Consider the following 22,210-nt stretch of genomic DNA (forward strand, 5'->3'; position numbering starts at 1 on the left):
TGCACCAATAGGTGCAAAGCTCTAGAACATTTGCTTATAGACCTATAGGTTTGCTTGCTGTTTGCTTTGTTACTGCATGTAGTTAACTAATCACGCAGGTAACAGTGGGTGAGACTTACCTCCAGATTGTAGGCAACTAAAATTTGGTATGGAGAACAACTTCATCCACACGGCCTCCCTAAGGTATCTACTGCCATCAGACTTCTTTACTCCACCTGGTCTCTAGCTGCTTGCTCAGCTTTAGACGTACAGATGTCTACAGATGCACCAGTTCGGGTGTCTTAATCCATGACCTGAATCCTACTCCAGTGGTAAAGCAGAAGATAGCTGGGCCCAAATGCTTTTCATAAAACATCAGCATCTCTTCACCCTTCCATGCATGAACTACTCAGTGAAAAGGCAATGTTCATTGTTGTAATAGCTGCTGAGTATTTGTTTTGGTATTGCTAAAAAAAATCAGGTAATATTTTCACTGAATTTTTGTTTGACTAAACTACACCAGAAGTTCACAGTCTGTGGCACTTGATCATCAGTATCTTCAGAAAATGTCATATTTACTTCTTATGGCAAAGCTTAGCCATTAAAAGAATCAGTAAAATTAATTAATATAATTTTGAGCAATAAAGAAATTCTAGCTTAAAAATAAATAAAAAAAAACCAAGAACCAACTCTTCAGCTGATGAAAACTTTATTCTTTTGTTACTTCATACACCTGAGCTATGAAGGTTTGTACAAAAAAAATAAAATAAAATAAACTCCCAGTAGTTTTACTGATGTTAAAACTGCAGCCTCATATTTTTTTAATCATTTACTGTAAATATGAAGAGGGGGAGGAAAACTATCAACGCATCTACTGAAAGCACTTAACCTTTTAGAGATTATGTCATTATTGTTGCAATGAGGATTGCTAAACTGCTTCAATTTTTTTAAGAAATGTCAATTTTACTCAAATCTGTCTGCAGAAATGTGTCCCATTTCGGGGAGAAATTCACTGAGAAGTTAACTTCAGTTCAAACCCTTTTGCTGTCTCATCCAGGAAAAAAAAAAAAATCAGTTCTTACTGAACAGAGCAAGGGCCTGACTTTGTCTCCTCCATCTAGTGGGAATGCACCAAATAACAGGTCTCAGAGAGAAAAATGGATTATAAAAAACACATTCAAACTTCTCTTACTACCAAAATTAAAAAAAAAAACACCTGTAGCAGCCCCAGCTGCAACAGGGAGTGCAGCAATATGAAGAGATGAACATTTGGGTGGAATGTAAGAAGCAAATCCTCCAGTGGAGGAATGAAGTCCATCAGCACATGGAAGGTGTATGTATTTTAATATGGCTTGCAGAACTAGAGCCTGCAAGAAACAGAGTGACTCTTGCAAGATGCTATTTCAGGGTACCCAGCACTGAGGTGTGGGAACCAGCCTCAGATAACATATTGCAGATTTAGGTCCCTAATGCAATATAAAACATATTTACTCCACTTAGTGACCTGGGAGCTTGCTTTGGCTTAGTTTTTCCCCTAAGTATTTGCTGTTAAGTTAATTAAGCATTTAAAAATAACAGTCTCTCACTTTCCAGAAACTCCACATAAATACTACTCTGTCTTCTAAGGGCCAGATTTTCTGCAAGGGTAAATCAATACAGTTTCACTGATGGAGGATCTGGCCTTAAAAGTCTATCCAGTGCATTAAAAACAGCACAGCATGACACATGCCTTGGCAGTAGAAAAATTCTCCAGATTAATATTTGAGGGAAATTTGGCAATAAAAAAAAAAAAAAGCTCTATTTTGAAATGCTGCCATTTCTTCAATCAGTGCTGACCACCACAGTTTCTCCTCTTGTGAACTGTACAGTTATGACTGGAGTTTCACTGTCATTCTCCTCAAGCTTTAGTGCAGCATTGTCCAAACCAGTGCTGCTGGGCTGTGGCAAGGCTGTGGGTTCTGCTGTCCGAGTTGGAGTGGAGCAATACAAGATGAAGCCCACCATGATGATAACGAAGGACACGATATAAAGACCTGAAAACTGGCAGAAGAAAGAAAGAGATGCATTAAGTCTTGTCTGATGTAAACCTGACGTCAATGCTGCCTTGTTTTAAGAATGTGAAAACTACCCTTCCTCTTAAGAATTATTTCAGTAAGGATTATCACCATGATCTGTATTCAGGTCTGAAAACCAAAATTCAACGGCTCCATTCACTGATGGACTCAAGCTGCTTGCTGGTTTTCTCTGCATCTCATCCTGAACACTGTTGGACAGAGAGCTTCCTTAGGTCTCTATACAAGAATCTTAACAGAGGGAACAAATAGCTGTAAACATGGTGATACTGAAGGATAGCTGTTCACACACATGACTGTTGAAACACCGTACCCCTAAGAGAATTTTATTTCAGGACAGCCAAATATTTCAGGTCCTGGCAAGAGCTGAATCTCTCTGTCCTATTTCAAGTCATCAGAGCAGCTGGTTCTCTGTGCAGCTCTCTTAACCATATGCAGGGCTAGATAAATGTTATTACTGGACCAAAACTGGTTTGCTCTTTATACCCAGCAAGTCCTTGATGAGAGGGAAACTGTGTTCCTTTTACAAGATCAGCATTTGTGCTCTGTTAAAAGAGGTGTGAGGTAAGAGTGTGAACTGCTGAGGTACATCAGGCATTTGATTAACTATCATTCACTAGCCTGTTAGAAGTCCAATAATTGCCAAGATTCATCCACCTTAACAGAAAAATAAATGCTTACTTCATAACACCAGATTCAATAATGCAAATTGTTCAAGTTATCCACAGCCAGGAACGCTTTTTCAGCAGATTTGTTAAAATCCTCCATGTTGCGTTTGCCAGATCATACTGATTAAACAGTAGGATGAAGTACACAGCGCATCCTACATCCCACTGTCAATATTCCCTAACCTCCTTAGCTTCCTTAGATGTGCTTGAAAAATATGTTCCAGTTTATCAAGCAGCAGAGCTGAATTAAATGAACGGTAGGACCTGGACAGTGGAGTCCAATCCAAAAAAAGATTGAGGCATCTACAGCTAGGGCACTGAAATTCCTAGCTGGCAGTCACTTGGCTAAGAAACCCTTGAATGGCACCAGGCAGAAGGAAAAGCAGACTGAAACACAGTGGTCTTGTGATGTGCCGTCTCACCTTGCTGGCTGTTTGCCTGGAGGAGCTGGGACTCAAGCTTTAATTCTGCACAGGGAAAAGCACCAAGCTCTGAAGAAGTCCTCACAGAGGCAGCAGCAGCGACCGTGGTCCTACCCTGACTGACCCGTTCCCACCAAACGGGCAGAGCCTGGGTCTGTACCGAGGCACCTGCACAGCTCCTCCGGAGTGCAACCTCAGGCCATGAGTGAACCTGTGCTTGTACGCAAGGACACGCGGCCAGTCGGTGAGACTGGGCAGCCCCAGGAACTGCCAGAGCCCCCCTTGCAGCGTGGCCCAGGCAGGGGGTGTCTCTGATCCCGCCCAGAATCAATTCCTCCGTGAGCGGACACACGCACCATGCCAGGGTGCCAAAGCTGTTGCAGTGTAGCTGTGATTCAAGGCTTGCCTACGTGTTTGCAGCTATTGACACAGGCGATTCTTAACCATGCTGCTTCAACAGGCCTACGCTCTTCCCCCCTGCCCCTTTTTTTAATTTTTAGGGAGGGCTCAGTGGTATTTTCCTGAGGATTTTTCTTCTTTTTTTTTTTTTTCTTTTCATTTCAAATATTGCAGCAACTTCATTGCTTCAGACACTGATTTCAGTCATACCTGTGCAGATTATATCCCCATACTCACTATCAAGTCTAAAGACTACTTTAAATGTTACTGGAGGACTGTATCTCCATCTAGTGTCTATCTGCAGTATATTCCCTTCCATAGAAGTTTATACAACAGAAGCATTTGGAGACCTTTTTTAATACCTCTGGAGGGATTACAGGTATCTACATAATGAGGTCATTAGGGACAAGCACAGCAAAAAATCATTATGGAGTACAAAAAAAAAAAAAAAAAAGCTAATCAAGACAGGTATGCAAAATTCACATTTCACCTTAAACAGACACGGTTGGGGCTGAAAAGTCAAGTGCATTAGCAAAACACTGCACAAGTCAAAATCTCATCAATGCCTGGGCCTGGTCTCTGCTGTAGCCACTGTATGTTTGTGTTGCTTCTGTTCCAGCACAGGCTCAGACCACAGCAATTCAGAGCTCTGTCGCTCACTCTGCTCTGCGGCCCAGCCAAGCCTTCAGTGGCTTGATGTGAAATATCATCTGGTAATGGGGAACACAGAGCAATTCCTTGCATTTTGGTATGTAGATTCCTGTGTCCAGGGAGCTTTTTAGCCCAGGAAATGTCTTGCCTGGTTTCTTTGCCCCATAAGTAAAGATACTATATGGTTGGCAATAAGATTGTCTACTGCTAAGCGTTCTGTTAAAAGCAGTGACAAAATCAGGTGCTCTCAGTTCTCGGCTCCTAAGCTATCTCAGACCCTCTGATTACTGAAGATGCGGCATTACTACTGCTCCCCTTTTTGCTACTTCATTGTTTCTAACCACAGATGCAAGTTCCTATTTTAATAAATATCTGAAATTCTCTCATAATATAATCCCAAAGTTTCTCTAATCAATATTTCATTTTTGCTATCAGAATACTCCACAGTTAGTAATTATGAGATGATCTGCTCCCAGAAAAACCTCTCCCCAAAATAAGCTAGAAATCCTGAAGAATAAAAGTTTATGATATCCTTTCCAAAGCTCTTGCTTACTTCTTCCTCTTTACAGTTATGAATATAAATTTATAATCACCTCTTGAGTTAAGCTATCTGGCTGCCAAAAGACATGTTTGGAAGTGACTTAGAAAGGATTTTTTTAATTGTTAGAATGTAAGTATGGTTCATTTCCTACATTCACTTTTAATGGATGTTCTGTAGCTTGGAGCAAATTTTGGAACCCAAAACAGTGAAGAAATCTGAGCTAAAGTACTCTTGAAAAGGAAAATCTAGCTGCTGTCGGACCCTACTATTACCAGCTGTAATTATTACATCTGCGCTGTAAAATAAATCTGCCTTCATTTTCAGAAATAAATCTGACCGAAAAGATGCTGGCTCTCCATAATGCTGAAGAGAAAGCAACCACATGGAATAATACAAATTAAGTTCTTAAGCAAAGTTCACAAGCTTATTCACTAAGCCCTTCCAGCCACTGAGCAACTGACTCAAGTACTCCAATTGCTGTAACGAGCTCAGTTCCCACAAACGATTCTGGATGAAAAGTGCAGGGTGGAATGAAATCTTTTTAGCACTGTCATTCAGCTTGAATAGACACTACCAAAAATATTTCAGAACACAATAAAAGTAATTGCCCTTTGGAAAGCATATAGAACAATGTATTTCTCTGCATTTTTTTCAGTTCCTTTAGTCTCTTCTTAGTAGTAGCACTGAGAGTGCTTGATTCTTATCCCAGGATGTTGGTAATGAACAGATTAAATTTAAAAAAAAAAAAAAAAAAATTAATTTCTGGAAATCGAGACAAACTGCTCCCCTCTCAGACACTAAATGCCTTTCAGGATAGGGAGATTCAAACCCTTTCTTTGGACATTTGGAGAGATGAACCAAATCTAACACACAGTTCTGCATAGGGCTTACGGTAATTTGAACACCTTAGGAAATTATTTACTATCTCTTAACTCTAATGTATTCCATCAAGTGTGAAGTTGTTTGAAAATCACTATCTGCCTAATGGTGCAGTGCTATGTAATTAATTAAGTATGACTCCTCCTCATTGACGTTGGCCAACGAGGAACAATACAAGCTGCAGAAATGTACAAGTGCAAATGACTGTTCAGGGGCTTTTAAGAACATTTTGCTTTATTTATAATTTTGGAGTAAAAATGTAACTGAAATTAAAGTGCAAGAATGAAGGTACTTACCTTATAGTAAAAGAGAAAAAGCCCAAAGAACAGACTGTAGAGATCTGCAGTCAGAATACCCAGGTTGACTGAGGTTGCGCTGGTAACTTTAATCACTACAGGCATGAAGCTATAGAGCCCAAACATACACAGGGCAAAGACTGTGAACAGTAATGCTGTAAAACAAAATGACAATTTACCTCTAAAGCATAGAACAATGATTTTAAAGAACACCAATACTCCTCAGATGCTTTAAAACTATGCATTTCGTCTTTTAGGATAGGATCTTCTAAATGATATGGGAAAGTAAATTTAAGAAAAACATGGAAGAAATACTTGTTTTCCAAGACTACCCTGTGTTGCAAAAATTACTGTACCTATACAACAAAGTTCTTGTTTTTTCCTAGTTAACATAAGAGCTGACTGAAGAAATTTAGAGCCACATTTCTTAATAACGTACAGTTCTGTTGAGGTCAAAATGTGTCACAAAATCCATTTTTTCCAGTATTTCATTTAGGAAGGACAACAGAAAAATGTTCTTGTGATGTTCCAACACCAAACACGTCTGTAATTAAACAGGTTTAACTTTTACTTATTTCAATTTATTCTGAAGAATTATTTCATGTTATATGTAAAATGCAAAACCTGAGCTCAAAGGTTTTAATGTTCAATCCCACAAACCTTCTCTCTTTGCTGAGCTGCAAAGTTTACAGAAAATAAATGTGACAATATACTATGAATGCTACATAATATCCAGAGAAAGAAAATTAAATCCCCAGCATTTGAAGTCTAAATGATTATCATTTTCCACTGTTCTGTAAAAACACACATCATTTTGTCATACACATACCAATTTTCCAGTTCCATTGAATTCTCATTATCTCCCTATGTTCCACAATGGCTCTAGAGTTAGAGAAAAGATATAATACAGTAAAAAAGGAAAAAAAAAAAAGTCATATTCAAATAGAGAATTTAATTACCAAAATACATAAGAAACATTTTGATTAATAATCCCTTTATTTTTTGTTTGAAATCTTAATGAATGACACTAGCTCCAACATCTAACAAGCATGAAACAAGACTTGAAAATTAAAGTGCCTGAAAGTCAAGAGCACTTTTATTTAATGCTTATGCCTTCTTTCCCTGGCTTTTTCATCCTTCAGAGATTCAGTTTTATTTGATATACCATTTGAGGAAATTATTAACTATAATGATGATACATGAAGAACATAAAATTCATTAGATAGACTTCAGTGCATGTGGTCTGTTACTCTAACTTATTTATAAGAGTATACATGGCTTCATTTTAAACTGCAGCTTAATATGGAAGACCTCCTGCTAACGATTATCTCCTAAACTTTTCCACAGGGAAAACCCATTAGGAAGTACATTCCTGTGAACAGTCCTCAGCATACTGAGTGTCCTCATGAAGACCAACAAAATCAAAAACACAGCCAAGTATCATATGTGTTCAACTGCAGGATTTCAGCTTTAGAATTGCTGTAATAAGAGTAGAACAAACAAAAAGGATATAAAACAGATGCTGATCAGCAACTAAAATAAAATTCAAGTGGAAGGACTTCAACATAGGCCAAATCCAGACGTAACAAATAATTAATTCAGTAACAACAACATCATTTCATGGTAGACAAGCAATCATCTGTAGAATATTCTTAATTAGTTTTAAAATAAATATTAGATCCTTACAGCTGTAGACCGCTGATAATAGTCCCAAACAAGCCCACCATTCCTAGAAACTCCACTCTGCTCAGATTTTTCACAATGTATTCCTCACTCACATTAGAAATGGCATACAAAGAAGCACCAAGAAGCACTAAGACATCTCCAATCACCACGTCACTACCTGTACAGAAATATTAATCCACAATAAGGGCAATGCTGCAAACACTTTTTAACTTTCCTTAAAAAAGATAAGCAAATTTATCTCTAACATCTCTGTCTTCCTAGTGTCTTCCAGGGTAAGGGGAAAGGAAACATCTCCTGTGTGTGCAGATGAGTGGCTTGGTTTCTGAGCACTGACCCTGCTACCCGCTCACCTCACCCTGCACACTCCAGAATGAGCTAAGCCCAGCATTTAGATCTCATACTGCCCAAGCCACTGCTGTGTAGTCTGATCCAATTCTACTTCTGCCGACCTTTGGCACTGCAGGGACTTGAGAAAATTCCCGGTTAGAGATGCTCTCCGCCTTTCTGAATACTGCCCCTGCTTTTGCAGTAAGGCCTGATTCAAGTCTTGCTAAAATCAGTCTATTGATTTCAGCGGGACCTGGACTCAGCTTCAGGTTTATGACAGGTCTTAAGTGGGCACCACAGATGGGTAGCCTCATATGTCCTGCTGTGATTTATTTATACTGGGCAAATGGGCCTCCCTGTGATACAATCACTCATCAAGTAAATAAAAGTTGTTATGCATCATCTAAACAGCAAAAGGATCACTGTTGTTTAAATCCCTGAATTGATTTAATATTTCCTTCCTTGAGCCAGTTGGCAATGACTAATAAAAAAAATCACTAAGAAAAGGTTAAGCAGTAGTAAGGATACACACATCAGCAAATAAAGCACAACTGTCTTAAAGTCTTAGGGAAAAAAGATTTTTCTCCCTCAGGAATGAGACACTTGTACCACATAGCATTAAAGCTAAACTTCAGTTTGTCTTGATGTCTTACCTACAGTAAGACCACAAAATAACACCAAACAGGCTTATCTCTGTGCTGCCTGATGAAGGCAATGCCCTGAAATTTACCCTTGCCTCATACCCTCTGACTCTGAAAATTCAAAATAAGATCTCTAGGGTATGGGTTGATTTAGGCATCTGTCATAGAGAAGATGAGACCTGCTCTTATCTGCACTCAACTGGATCCTGGTCCCCAGAGCCCAGCCTCCCTCCTGGAGGTCTCAGGAATCCCAGCATCCTGCCCACATCTCCTCTTGCTCTCCCAAAGTAAGTTCCTGCTTTCCAGGCCAGTGACCCATGGGCCATGGGGAAATGTGGACCATTTCTGTTGGGTCTGCCAAAGATAACTCAGAGAAGTCTGCTGCTGTTGAGTAACTTTTTTATTTGGTATTTGTACTCACACAAAACTGCAAATCAGAGAAGACTGGCTGCCAGCAGGCTGATACCATGTAAGCAAGACCAGGCTTGCAGGGAGAGACAGCATCCTTTATTAGACTATCTCACATTAGTAAAAGTGAACAAACTTTCAAGAATGAGGCCTTTTATCATGTCTGATGAACAGCAGCAAAATTTAAGCTTAACATGAGTGTTTCTCTTTTTAGGTGGAAGAAATATTCCAAACCTACAAGCAAAGAAATTCCATGGCTCCCTATCAAACCAGCATCTCCTCAGCCACTATGTTCTTGGACAAGAAATACAAATAGCAGCGTGTCTTCTGCTTCTCTTTTCAAAATAAAACTGTATCCACTCCCCCTGCATTTGTTCTTCTTTCTCCTTTACAAGTTAGCCCACCACTGGAATTATATCTCTCCTCCTCCCCACCCCCACAATGAAGGACTCCTTACCTTCGCTCTCCTGCCTCCCTGCCAAAATGTCTGCACCCACCATTGTTCCTACACCCAGCAAACAGACGGCAACAGCAAGAAAATGGATCAGCCTGTATCTTGCACGGAGAATGAACCACGACAAAGCCATCAGCACAGGAATCCCAAAACAGTCCAGCAGCTGTGTGCACAGAGAAATGGTTTGAATTAGAAATCCACCTCAAATCTGAACTGCACTGTCCTGAAAGCAAATGTACAGGATCTTACTTTCCATCACTATCAGGTGTTAATGAAAGCCACAAAGCAACCCCAGTGGATTCATTTAAAAGATGGGTCAGACCCACACTTTACCATTAAAAGCATTTTGCAAGCGAAGGAAGAGCTGGGACAGGGGCCCACTCTCTCCTGGTAGGAAGACACTGATCTAGAAACTCTTCTAATGATGGATTTAATCAATCTTTGCAGCTTCACAAATGAATGCTAAGATGTTGCTCGGAAACTGTGTTGCTCCCCATGACACCAATACAAGAGATGGTTCACCAACATTTCCTTTTCTCCACAACAGGTTTTGTCCAGCTCATCTTTTCACTCCTCCTCAAATCTGTAAATGGAATTTAGGGCTCAATGTACACAAAAATCTAGAAGTATCGAAGGATATGAGTAATCTGATTTTACACTGAAGTGACTAAGACAAGAATCTGACCCTGCCGTTTTGGTTTTGGTTTTGTTTTTTTTTTTTTTCCCCCAACTAGATCCCACTAAAAAAAAAAAACAACTGGTACATATGCTGGAAGCCTTGTGCAAAATTGGTAGGAAGAAGATAGGAAGGGAAGAATTTTCCTTAAGTCACCTTCCCAGTCTTCTAGCTTTCCATGAAATCACGTACAAGCCACCAATGCATTTTCATTACTCTGTTAGAGCTGACTCTCGATCAGAAGCTGGTAACCCACTCTAATTTACCCATGCCCCAGCAGCAGAGACATACAAAGCAGCTGGAGTTTCAAAGCACTTCAGACGTGTATGCAGACACTGCCCCAAGCAGACTGAACAGCTATGGTTCAAGGATGTCTGCACTCCATGACAAGCAGTGACACTAACTTCTCTTTCCTTTCTTTACTATCCTGTCTCTGTATGTTCCTAAAATCAAAAGTATCTTTGCCTTACTGTTAGACCCACCCATCTTCAACCCATTCTCCTTTATTATAGAAAATATTAAGAGTTACCTGTGTACTTAATACAGAAAAATATGCTGCAGCATAAGATGGACATAATGTTCTACAATAACCAATAATATCAAGAACACTGAGCTAATCATAATTGATTTGATATTTAATTCAACAAAATAGACTCTGTTTCTGAATTTGTCTGCAGGGAAAAAAAGGTGTCTTTTCTGACCCGTCTCAGTAGAGTGCCATGAAACTATATAAGGGAACAGTTTACAGCACAACATACAGTCAGCCGTCCAAAGACTGCTCAAAAATTACTCTCAAATATCAGCCCTTAAAACTTCATCTCTTGAAGTCCCTAAAAAGTATCACGTCCAAGTCAATAGGACTGGGGCATAATCATTACAATCAAGACAAGAGCCCTTAGTCCTTAATCTACCAACCTCTGCTTGCCTAAGTGCACCACTGCAGTCTCCTTCTGTGCTGACTTGTGTTAGTGCAGCCATCATCCTAACCCTAACCAAACTCATAAGACTTTCAGGATAGATCTGGTTTTACTTGTTCACAACTATACATATTGAAGTCTTACAAGCATAGCATTAAGGGGAGTTATTATAGATTAAATCATAACAGTGACTCTAATCCTTCTGTCTATCTTCACTCCTTGGCTTGCCTCCAGCTTGTCCAGTTTGCAAAATCTGTTTGTAAAGTGCAAAAGCACTTGCCTAGGCTGCATTATGAGACTTTACAACCACACAGGTCCTAATATGTGATTCCACGTATTTCAATACAACTTCACTCTACTGAAAAATATCATGCTGTGAGTTTCTACCTAGTCACAGGCCTTTTTCTCTATCTTACATTTAGTTTAGGCTCAAGAAGAATCTTTCAATATTTCCTCCAAATTTGATTGTTTTGATTAGTATCAAACTAGCAAGAAAAATTACCAACATTAGAAAGCAAATTTTTTACCCCCCTGGTAGTAGACATCTCTTCTACTAATGAGTAAGCTTTCATTTCCCTGTTAATTGAGATGTTACCATGCAGCTTTTTAACCTCCAAGCAGTTTTTAAACCCAACCAGAAAGAGTGGAAGAAAACCCCTTTAAAAAAAATCCTTAATTAGGATATAAAGAAGTAGTACATAATGAGCCAGAAGCTCTTTCAGTAATGCCAGATGGGGAATTGCTGCATCCAGACCAAGACCATACTGTAGAGCTACAGTATCCTGGTTAGGGGACGTGCAGTCAGGACACACAGGCACCAAATGATGAAGAACACGCCCTGGTAATCTGTTTCAGGGGACAATTACTCTCAATTACAGATAGAAGAAATCTGATTTCCAACTACTGGATCTTGCCTTCCCTTCATCTACTGTGTTACAGAGCTCTTTGGTGGAAAATGCTCTCTTTTGTACAGGACCAAGATCAAAGAGGTGCAAAGCAGATGTAATAGCACAATGAATTGTGTCAATGGAACCATTTAAAAGAATAAAGTTTATTTATTCAGGTTTTATGACACTTATAGCAGTAATGTGGTACTGATTACTACTGCCAGTAGAGCCTCAGTAAACTCTCATCTTATTCAATTCTAGCATGTACTTTGACAAGGGAAAAAACAGATAACCCGATGATTTGACTTACAAATGTTTTGACTCAAGACAGGCTTTTGCCACACTGTTTATAGAAGGTTTTAAATGTAGGGTGAGTAAATTATTAATAGATGTTTTAATACATGGCTAATAAAATATCATAGACTGTTGGAGGTCATTGGTTTGCTTATAATTGCCAGCTCCAGAGAGCTTTGTGAGGAAGCTCAACAGCTCATCCTGCTCGCCTCCCCACAAGGCTTCCTTCGGGCAGCCTCCAGCTGAGCCCCAGGGGCTCATCCTGTATTTTCTCCTGTTGTGGTTAACACTCTTCTATCAGCTGATATTCTGTCAAAAGCTGCATATTAAATACCTCCACTTTAATTATCTATAGAGCAAATGCTAACTGTGCCCTGTAACATGCTAACAACATGAAACCACAGCTATGCTGCTTGGTTTTTGCTGTGAAATATGCGGTCAAACAGCAGCACAGTCAAATCCTGACACAAGACAGAAGGACACCAGCAGCAAGGAGCCTCCCTGGCATTGCCTCAGCCACTGTCAAACAAAGTTCAGTTGTGGACCAAAGTCTTTTTCTTTATTTACAGAGAAATGAGAGCTGCCATCCCATTGTTATCTCCTTTAAAATCTCCCAACCTCTTCCGTGCAATGCTGGTATGTGATAACTAAAGGAAAATCAGTTCTGCTTTTGTATGCGCGTGTGAGAAAATACATGGAAGTTCCTTGCTGAGCTGAGAAAACTTATCTTTGAAGATAAGTTTCATATGCCTGAGCTGAAGCTCCAGCCAGACAGCCAGCATTTTAACAGTGATTATGCTGTATTCGGGAAGATGCCATATACCCCTACATTGCATTTTTGCTCCCTGGGCATCCACTCACAGCCAGTACCACAGGCAGGCCACCAGGCTGGATGCTCTGAACCACAGGTTCTGATGTAGCTGCAGAACTGCTTGCTACTAACAGATAGCAAGTGCCTTGTGTTAGACCGAATCACAGGACTTTTTTTTGTCCCGTATCTCATTTCTGACAGTGGTGAGAAACTGATGACAGAATGTGCAAGAAATCTTACCGTAATGACAACAAATTCGCAATTACTGAACTGACACAAAGTAGCATCAGTCTGAAGGTTACCCACCACATGGGAAAAAAGCTGAGCAAATGCTTGAGTTTGGCAACTGGACATGACAACCTAATCTGTCTATTCTTCCTCAATTTCTATGAAGGAAACCATGGGAATAACTTAACTACTTCTGATAACTTGGATCAAAGTCCTGGCTTTTTCAGCTGTAAAGTATATGATCAAACATTGTCTCAGTCATCAGCTTAACTTGGCCTTGAGACAGAAACCTATCACTCTTAAAGCTTTGGTTTCTTAGGCATTATTTGTAAGGAAATTAAAGGCTTAATGAGTCATAACATGCAAGTATGAAGTGGATATGTGACAATAATAATCCAACAGGCACATGTTACTGGTCTCTAATAGTGCGAAGAAAAGTTACTGCAGTTCTCTTTAGAGAACCCAGACCGCAGGAGTTTATTGTTTTACAGGTAATTCGTTTAAATATTAACCCTTGTTACTTTGACTCTGTAAAACACTTGACACCTAAACACCCCTTTCCAAGTAACAGCCAATTCTGTACAGTACATTATTTTTTTATTCAGGTAAGTGGGGCCATGCCCCCAGCCACAGATCCACCATCAGTAAGACTGGGCACAGGCTGGCAGAGTCCCAGACACTCCCTCCTTGCTTCTGCACTGTCCCCTCCCTTGTTCCAGCAGCAGCTGTGGAGCCACATAGTGAGCTACTTTGGTTCTGACATGGCTTGCCCATAGTCCAGCAAAAGTCAGTGTTTATTCTGACTGTTCAGTGCTCTGAGGCAGGCTGCTCGAGGGATCTGGCCACGCAAGCTCAGGAGCATGCAGCTGGAGGAAGGCACTAACTCTTCCAGCAGCTTATGTCTGTGTAGGGTGACAAAGAAACCCCAGCCCTAGCCCTTCTGCTTGTAGAGTTATTTTAGAACACAAGATACATCCTAGTGCAGGGACACAGCACCAAGCACTGGCATTGCAGAGGATGTCTACTGTCACTTCAGGAGCCTGGCACGCTGACCTTCCTTTCAACTCTGCCAGAGAGGGGCCTGAAGTGTCACATCCAAAAGCCACTGGGCTGGTCCCACGTGCATGGTCAGCAACACCAGCTAACTATCAGCATGTCCTCACATGTGGGGGTTACATCTCACAACGTCTCTCACAGCTTCTAGGAATAGGCAAGAGATCGACTTCACTCTCATCAGCAAGAGCCTCTGCTGAGTGAGTATCATCTAGTCATATATCTTTATTTTGCATCAGGAGAAAAAACTGAGTGGCTGTCAGAAAACCCTTACAAGTGTTTTTTATCAAAATAATTAGAGTTCAACTGAACAGCTGGCACTGGTTAATACCAGCCCATTTTCTCTGCTTCCTGGAAATGGTATTCATGATGCGGGATCGTCTTCCCTGTACTGCAGAGAGAAAATAGGTATCGGAAAGGTTTTTCACGCTTCAACAGCTTCCATGTCTGTCCTATGAATCTCATTTCAAAAATTGGTCCAAAACTGTAATAAAAGCAACAGTTCAAAGAGAGAGATGGGTCCTTACCTGCACACTTGTGAGCGTCGTGTATTGGTAGGCTTTTACAATCATGTAATTGGCTTCAACATCAGCCAGTCCCAAAAATATATACTTCCACCATCTCTGTTTCAAAATTTGCCAAAGATTGTCGCTACCTATTTAGAAGAAAGCAGCAATCAATATGTGTTTCTTTCCAACCAAATGTTGCACAGGAATCTTGCTTTTTACAAGCATGAATAATACTGAGATGTTCAATTTTGGTTGCCCCTGCTTAAGAAAGATACAATAGCAAAATGCAGCCTGGGAGGAGACAATGCAAATGGTGAAAAGCACAGAAATTCTTCCACATGAGATAAAAACCCCACAAGAATAGAGTTGTTTAAAGAGTAAATTAGTAAGAATAAGATTAATATTAAATAGCCTCTGGTAAAGAAGCTTATTACAACAAAGCCTATTTTCTCTAATATAACATAGGACTTGAAACCAAAGAGCACATAATTTTAAACGGATACGAAATGAGATCAAATTAAATGCACATTTAACCTGTGAAATTAATTTCCATGTGTTATTACAAAGGAGGAATTTCAGCAGGAACTTTAAAAAACTAGGACGAGTACTGAGTTCTTTAGTTTCAAAATCTGAAAGGAAAATGCAGAATTAAAAAATGATGAACCAGAATCTCCCATCCCATATTTCACATACCGGTCCTAAATGCCAGCATTGTTGTATAAACTAGAAGAAGCAAAGAATAGTTGATAAAACTTTGAAGCATTGGAGTATTCACTTGGTATTGTTCTGCTAGGTACTGGCTTGTAACAGCAGTCCCACAGATAAACAAGGAGAGCATCTGGCCCAGAATTATTGTTTTCAAAATATGCCTGCAAATATAAAAGACAACACAGTAATGTTAAAATTAAACATTCAAGTTTTTTAAAAAAATTTCCTAGTTGTACAGGGAAAATGTCATTTTTCAGATTGGCACTTTATTCTTTTTCTACTCCCTGTCAAGGTTGTTCTGATTTACCAGTAAGTAAGGTTTTGTCTACATGGAAGATCTTGTCTAACCTCATGACAGCCATGTAAGAAGTGATGCCACCAGTGATGGAGACTGCAATAATTTGCAATGACTGCCTTCAGGCTTTTCTGAGATCCAAGTCTTTGAAAGCGAGCTGAGACCCTAAGATGAGCAGAGCTAAGGAAATAGAAAAGCATTAACCATAAAATCATAGAACAGCCCAGGTCAGAAGGACCTCGAAAGATCATCTGGTCCAGCCTTTCACGGGAAAGGGAGCCTAGATGAGATTATCTTTCACTCTGTCCAGCCACATCTTGAAAACACCCAGCAATGGGGACTCCACCATATTCCTGAGGAGGTTGCTCCAGTGACTGATTGTTCTCACTGTAAAAAAAAGTCTTTCTCATAACAAGAATTGTTATAATGAATACTTATTGTGCATTCTTTCCACTATATTCCATCACATCCTGCTATAATTGAGGATGGTGTTAAGAACACATTTTGGCCATATTAGCATTTACAACATAACTTTGAAGTCCAACCCACAGCTAGATGGAAAAAGAAGCTCGTGCTCTTTTAGTAACAATTCTTAATCTAATATAAAATGAACTATTTCAAATGTTCCTCGACAAACAGGAATATGCATAGATCACTGTGTATCTTTTGACTTGCTGTTTTTCCTGCTAGTGGAGCTATGCAGATTGTACCACCCCGGTCTCTGCCTGCATACTCACAATATACAGCGAGGGGCTCAGTGCTGTGCTGTTTGTACAGGTCTGCAAAGCTCACATCTAATTTGTTTACTCTGAAGACTACTGATGAGAATTTAACTGTCTGCACAACTGATTCATTAAGCAAGGGAAGAAAGCATCCCAAAAGGATTCTGCACCTACTCTTTGCCCACATCTCTGCCCGAAGATTTCTGGCAGGGCACCCAACGTGCCAGGCACACCACCTGACAGTAACACCAGTTGTTTTCCCAAGGTGGGTGACTAACGCAGTAGATACCAGCTTACCCCTTACCCTGCAATCCAGCTGTCAGGCTGTGTTTGAGGATGCTAAAGACAACTACAACCGTAATCAATCCCTCCTTTCAGAAGGCAGACATCTTCTTTGCATGGATTCAGCTGCATGAATCTCATTTTCAAGTCAGCCTGACACCAAAGCTCTTCTGACTTTAAAACTGCTGCTAGGCACATTTTTCTCTCCAAGTCCATTTTGATGAGACAGCAAATCTCTGCAAAGTCCATTCACGCTGCACTTCCAAGAGATTCGAGCCCCATGTTTTGCTACAGCTTGCCTTGCCAATCCCAGCAACAGTGCACATCCACACTTTAAGTATTCATATATCAGGTGACAGTCTGTAAGGTCCTATCCAACCTTACGTGAACAACTCTTTCTGGTGTGTGAAAGAACAAACATTCTCATTTTTAGCATTTTGAATGTGGAAGCAAGCAACAGAGACAATGTTTCAGCTAGAAATTTATCATGGCTACTTTGTAGCATGGCCTTAACTGTAAACAGTGTTATAAAATACATACACGTATTTATTTATATATACGTATTTGTATGCAAAAAAAAAAAAAAAACCAAAACAAAAAAAAGCCTCTGATGCTACCTCACTTCTGTTACATCGAATTTCTTTTTATTCTGGTCAAAGATCTGATTGCACTATTTGGTGAGCAAATCAGCAATGATCATGACACATTCTGGCTAATTATTCTGACTAGGAATTAATTTAATCAGGTGCCATTAAGAATGTAGCATAGGTTAGCTAAAATTTCGGGGATGAGACTACCTCTTCTCTCAAGCGGGCACGGACAATGGTTCCAGTTCGCCCTTTGCCAGCCCTGTGAACTCTGGCTCCTTTGCAGGAGGTAAGATGACAGAAGATCCACTGCAATTTCAAGGAAGAAATAATGCGGTGAACAGCACATGAGAAATGTGGTTTCAGACACTTAAAAAAAATATATACTTTTTATTATTCAGATAAAGAGTTCCTTGCTCCAAACTAGCAGGAAACATTTCTTTACCCTCAGTGCAGGAGGCACAGAGCAAGCCTTTAGCAATTTATTGAACTAGACTCACCCTGTGCTTGGTCTAGCTAAAATAAGGGTGTGGAGGTGGGGATTAAACCTGAGCAGAGGTGTGACTGGGCAAAACTGCTGCAATTTTACTGGAGCAAAACTGTGAAGCCTGCAGAGTCCACAAAATGAATTGCGCTCCTTGATACATACCAGAAGAGGTTAAAGCTGCCTTGGCTGGCAGAAGCCCTGCTCTCCTGGATGCAAACTCCCCTTCACCCATCTCCTAGGTCATGCCACAGCAACGGGCAGAAGCACAGGCAGTAACACTCTACAAGCATCTGGCTTGTTTAACATTGACTTCTGTAGGGCAAGGCTTAAAACATTTTCCTCTAGGACCTGGTATGAAAGGGGTAGCTTTGCCTCTCCTGATCTACGGCACCCTCTCTATAGCAGAGGTCTGGACTCCGCATAGACAGTGTTTTGGCAAACCAGATAGAGACCACGTTCCGGTGAGAGGGTAAAAGGAGGAAAATCTGCTGCCATTCAAATTTGCTAACGACCAATGAGCTTCAGACATCATTTATTAAAAACAAGAAAGACCTAGTTGTTCGCTTGCAGTAGAATAACTCCACTGAGCTGATCCTCAGCTTTTCTACTAAATAAGTTTCTCCAATTTAGAGTACTTAGGGAATTATCTCCTTGTGTTTTTGCATACGGAAAGAGACAGAGGTCCAGAATCTACAGAACTGTTTGCTCAGTGGTTACTGCACCAGCAATCATTGCTATTTAGTTAATGTATGTCTCAGCAGTCCTACAGCATTTACTTCTACAATACCAAAGGCATCTGAGACAAGGCAAGCAGGCTTCATCCTGTCTCATTCCCTTCTTTATTTTTCTCTATTTTAATTCAGGGAATTTTTTCTTCCGTGAACAGATTCGAAATGTTAAAATCAAAAGAGCCACATAAAGACATTGTTCAGACAGACAGTGGAAGGATGCCCTCAAAACACGTCCTCTGTGAATCCCAAACCACACTTCTGGCAACTCTCAGCTGTAAAATAACAGCCTCTTGCCCTGACCCCCTGCCACCAAGAACAGGCAAAAGCCTCAGCAGACAGCAACGATGGTTTCCTCTCACACCCTTTGCCAAGGTGTCAAAATTAAATTGCAAAGGTGTCGTCATGTTCCTGGTACAATGTGCTGGGCTCAAGGCAGCAAGACATTGGTTTGAACAGAGTAAGATGACCCTCATTAAATCTGGGCTCAGGAGCTTTATTTCAATGCCCACTAAATTCCCATAGCAAATTTTAAAAAGTGTTTGACCCTCTACAAACTTGAGAGCAAACTTTAAATCCTACAGGTTTCATTTGGCAAGACAATTTCCTATAAGAAAAATGCTTCAAAGACATGAATTTCCATTCATTCTGATATTGACATGAGTATTGATGACCATGATTTTCTTATTAATAATTTATCATAATTTTAAAAAATATATTAATTATTAACTTTTCCATGCCAGAACTTGATCCTCTCTGCTCTTTTTTTTTAATGCATTGGTAAGGACTAAATCACTTTGGACTCTCAGATGATGCAAGGTAAGTGGTCCGAAACGGCCTTTCAGTTTTATAGTTTGGGGGGGAGGGGGGGAGGTGGTGGTGGTTTTTTACTGCTTGGTAGTTGGCTACTAAGTAATTACTACTGCTTTCCCTTCAGCCAACATATCTTAGCTAGCTATATCTATGCCTATGAGCAGAACTAGGAGTCATTTGGGGATTTTTTTAAAACACAAAAGTTTGTCACAAATTGGTCTAAACCTAACACTGAACAATATGCAGCTCTTGACATCATGAGATGTTCGGCTCCATGTGAAATGCAGAATAAAAATACTCCAAGATATTAAAATACAGTAAGAGTCTATACCTGAGGAAGTTAAAGAAAATCCAATAAGCCCACAGTTAATTTTATTGGCTATTAGTTTAATAAGTCCTATAAATTTTAATGTGATTTCTTTCATTAAAAGAAATACAGCTTTTCAAAAAGTAAATTTATTTATGCCACCAGTTAAGCACTAACAGGCAAAGCCTGCCAACACTCTTCACAGAAACAGTTTACTTGCACTTCAGTTTTAACTACTGAACCCTTCCTGAAGCGGGGGGAGAGAGAGAGCATTTCATTTGAATAATCTCACATTTTCATGGAAGTAGTTAAAGGAAAATGCAGGTTCAGACTGCAGCCATATTCCAACATGATTAGCAGATATCCCAGGACAGGAAAAAGTATTTTTAAGAATATTTTCAGAAATTAGTGTTTCAGTGTTCTGCTTTGAAACTGAGGTCAATTTAATTTGTAAGAGGTAAAAAACAGAAAAGGCTTGTTTTCTTTCAAGAACCAGAAAGCATGCTTTCTACTGGTTTTACTCAAAAAAACCCAAAAAATCTAGCTTATTACATACAAGCATTAAACCTTCCTGTGATTCAGAAAGGCCTCTAACAAAACCAAAGCAGCTGAGCATCCAGCCACCTGGGAAGGAGGGAAAAAAAAAAAAAAAAAAAAAATCAATTTAGTATCTTGGACAACACTTCGAAAAAGTCTGTGAGAGCTCTTTTCTTTCAAGTACCATCAACAGACTCACTTAGTGTGGCCCTTTGGCAGCATTTTGGCAACTGCTAGCACAGGTGAGGTTACTGAACAGTTCAACAAGTTTATCTTTTTGCTCATTCCTAACAGGCAGGAGGAATGAAAAGAGAAAAACTTATAACCAAAAGAGAAAGGCTGGCTGTGCCCTCTGGAGTGAGACTCTGCTTGGCCAGCACACACCTCCACGCAGCCATCACAAGTGTGAGGCTGGTGGGAAAACCAGCACCTCCTGCTTGTCAGCCAAGGGTATCTGATGCAATAGTTATTGGAGACCAAATCTAGAGCCCCCAGAAAAGCCTTTTAAACAGGTAATTATTTTTTTTTTTTCCCCAGATGGAAACTGGAGCTGCAAGTAAACGGTAGCTCTTGCAGCCTGGAAGTCAGAGGAGGTAGTTCTGCTCTCACAAAAGGCAGCATTTCACAAGTACCAGCGTTGGGATGCATGCAATGCCTGCATAACTTGGCAGATTTTTTTCCTCAAATTTTCCATGCTTGCTTAACAAGCTCGCATTTTAAGTGATATGCTTAATCAGGTCTCTGTCCTAAGCAGATTCAAGGAAGGAAGGAAGGGGGATATTGGTCTTTCTGGACTCTCCATCTCACCTCAGCTATTTTGTTCTGTTATCTTCTCTGCCCCTCATGACCTACTCTTCACAACGTTGACAAAAGAGTACAGAAAAAAAAAATAGGAAAACGGAGAAATAAAGCCAGAAATACTAAAAATAATAAAAAGAAATCAAGTGCATATGTGCACATATGAGGTTACATTCTCCGTTTAACCAAATCAAATGCATCACTCGCTAATTCTACACTTATGGTAGTTGAGGTGACTTCAGCCTCGCCCACGACAGCGGTTCCAGGCTGCAGCCGGGCTGGGCTTCCACCGCAGCCCGGTACCGAACGGGCCGCCCTCCATCACCGGAGGCCGGAACCCCCCCGGCTGCCGCCGCACCCCGCCAGGGACCGGCCTTACCGCCTCTCCCGCGGGACCGGGGCTTCGCTCGGCCCCACGCTCCCGGCAGGAACCCCCGGCCCGCTCCGGGCGCCACGCCGCTTCCCCCGGCAGCGCGGATAAGCCACCGCACCCCGACCGCCTTACCGGCCAACCCGCGGCGGGCGGGCAGATTGTCCTCCCCTTCACCCCCCGCTCCCGCGGCCCGGGGGGAGCGACCCCGGCCCGGGGCACCGGTGCTGCCCGGCCCCACGTGGAGGCCGGGGCGGCCCGGGACTCACCACGTGCAGAGCTTGGCCCCGAGCAGCTCCAGCAGCCGGCGCGGAGCGGGGGAGGCGGCCCCGGGCGGCGCCTCGGCCCCGGGAGCGGCCGCAGCAGCAGCAGCACCGGGCGGCAGCGCCCCGGCAGCGGCCGCCTCCATGGCGCGGCCCCGGCCCTGCGCCCGCCGGGCGGGGCGGGACGGAACGAGGGGAGGGGAAGGAAGGGAGGGAGGAGGAGCGGCGGCACCCGGCCGGCCGAGCACGGCTCTGCTGGCGGCGGCCGTGCCGAGCTTTGTGCCCGCCGAGGGGCCGCCCCCAGGAGGGGCATGGCTCGTCCTGGGGCGGGGGGGGGGGGGGGGCGGTGTTCGGGACTCTGCTGCCGGCCCCGGGGTGCTCCTCGATTCCTTCCCGTTAGTGAGCCCCGGCGCTCTCCTTCCCCGCGCTGGGTGCAGGTGAGAGCGGGGCAGGGGGCTGCTCCAGAACCGCCAACGGGATGCTGAGATTCCTGCTCTCCCGTTCAGCGGCCCCGG

The 22,210-nt window shown here is 41.6% G+C and overlaps 1 protein-coding gene across 4 annotated transcripts; it reads right to left on the bottom strand.

The window, feature by feature from the left end:
* Nucleotides 1-671: 671 nt before the first annotated feature.
* SLC35F2 (solute carrier family 35 member F2) lies at nt 672-21,856 on the bottom strand. Of its 4 annotated transcripts, XM_042793369.1 has the most exons (9): nt 21,702-21,751; nt 15,855-15,981; nt 15,492-15,667; nt 14,817-14,944; nt 9,427-9,586; nt 7,594-7,750; nt 6,737-6,789; nt 5,908-6,062; nt 672-2,019 (listed from the first exon to the last, which is right to left on the bottom strand). In XM_042793369.1, the coding sequence occupies exons 2-9, from the start codon at nt 15,866-15,868 to the stop codon at nt 1,801-1,803; spliced, it is 1,062 nt and encodes a 353-aa protein (XP_042649303.1). In that variant the 5' UTR covers nt 15,869-15,981; nt 21,702-21,751; the 3' UTR covers nt 672-1,800. The 4 variants fall into 4 exon arrangements, with proteins under 4 accessions (XP_042649303.1, XP_042649302.1, XP_042649304.1 ...); XM_042793368.1 differs by lacking the exon at nt 15,855-15,981 and having other exon boundaries at nt 21,702-21,856; XM_042793370.1 differs by lacking the exons at nt 15,855-15,981; nt 21,702-21,751 and adding an exon at nt 21,568-21,678.
* Nucleotides 21,857-22,210: the final 354 nt, after the last annotated feature.

Source organism: Tyto alba, unplaced genomic scaffold (genome assembly GCF_018691265.1).
Source record: "Tyto alba isolate M040663 unplaced genomic scaffold, T.alba_DEE_v4.0 Super-Scaffold_2, whole genome shotgun sequence".
Taxonomy (NCBI): domain Eukaryota; kingdom Metazoa; phylum Chordata; class Aves; order Strigiformes; family Tytonidae; genus Tyto; species Tyto alba.

What these genes read in the sequence shown, in the direction of transcription:
- SLC35F2 (XM_042793368.1), bottom strand. Translation starts at nt 21,841, where the DNA reads ATGGAGGCGGCCGCTGCCGGGGCGCTGCCGCCCGGTGCTGCTGCTGCT. An exon ending in AATGCTGGCATTTAGGACCG is followed by an intron (nt 14,945 to 15,491) that starts GTATGTGAAATA and finishes TCTTCTAAATAG; the next exon opens with GTAGCGACAATCTTTGGCAA. An exon ending in TCAATGGAACTGGAAAATTG is followed by an intron (nt 6,063 to 6,736) that starts GTATGTGTATGA and finishes TTTGTTTTACAG; the next exon opens with CATTACTGTTCACAGTCTTT.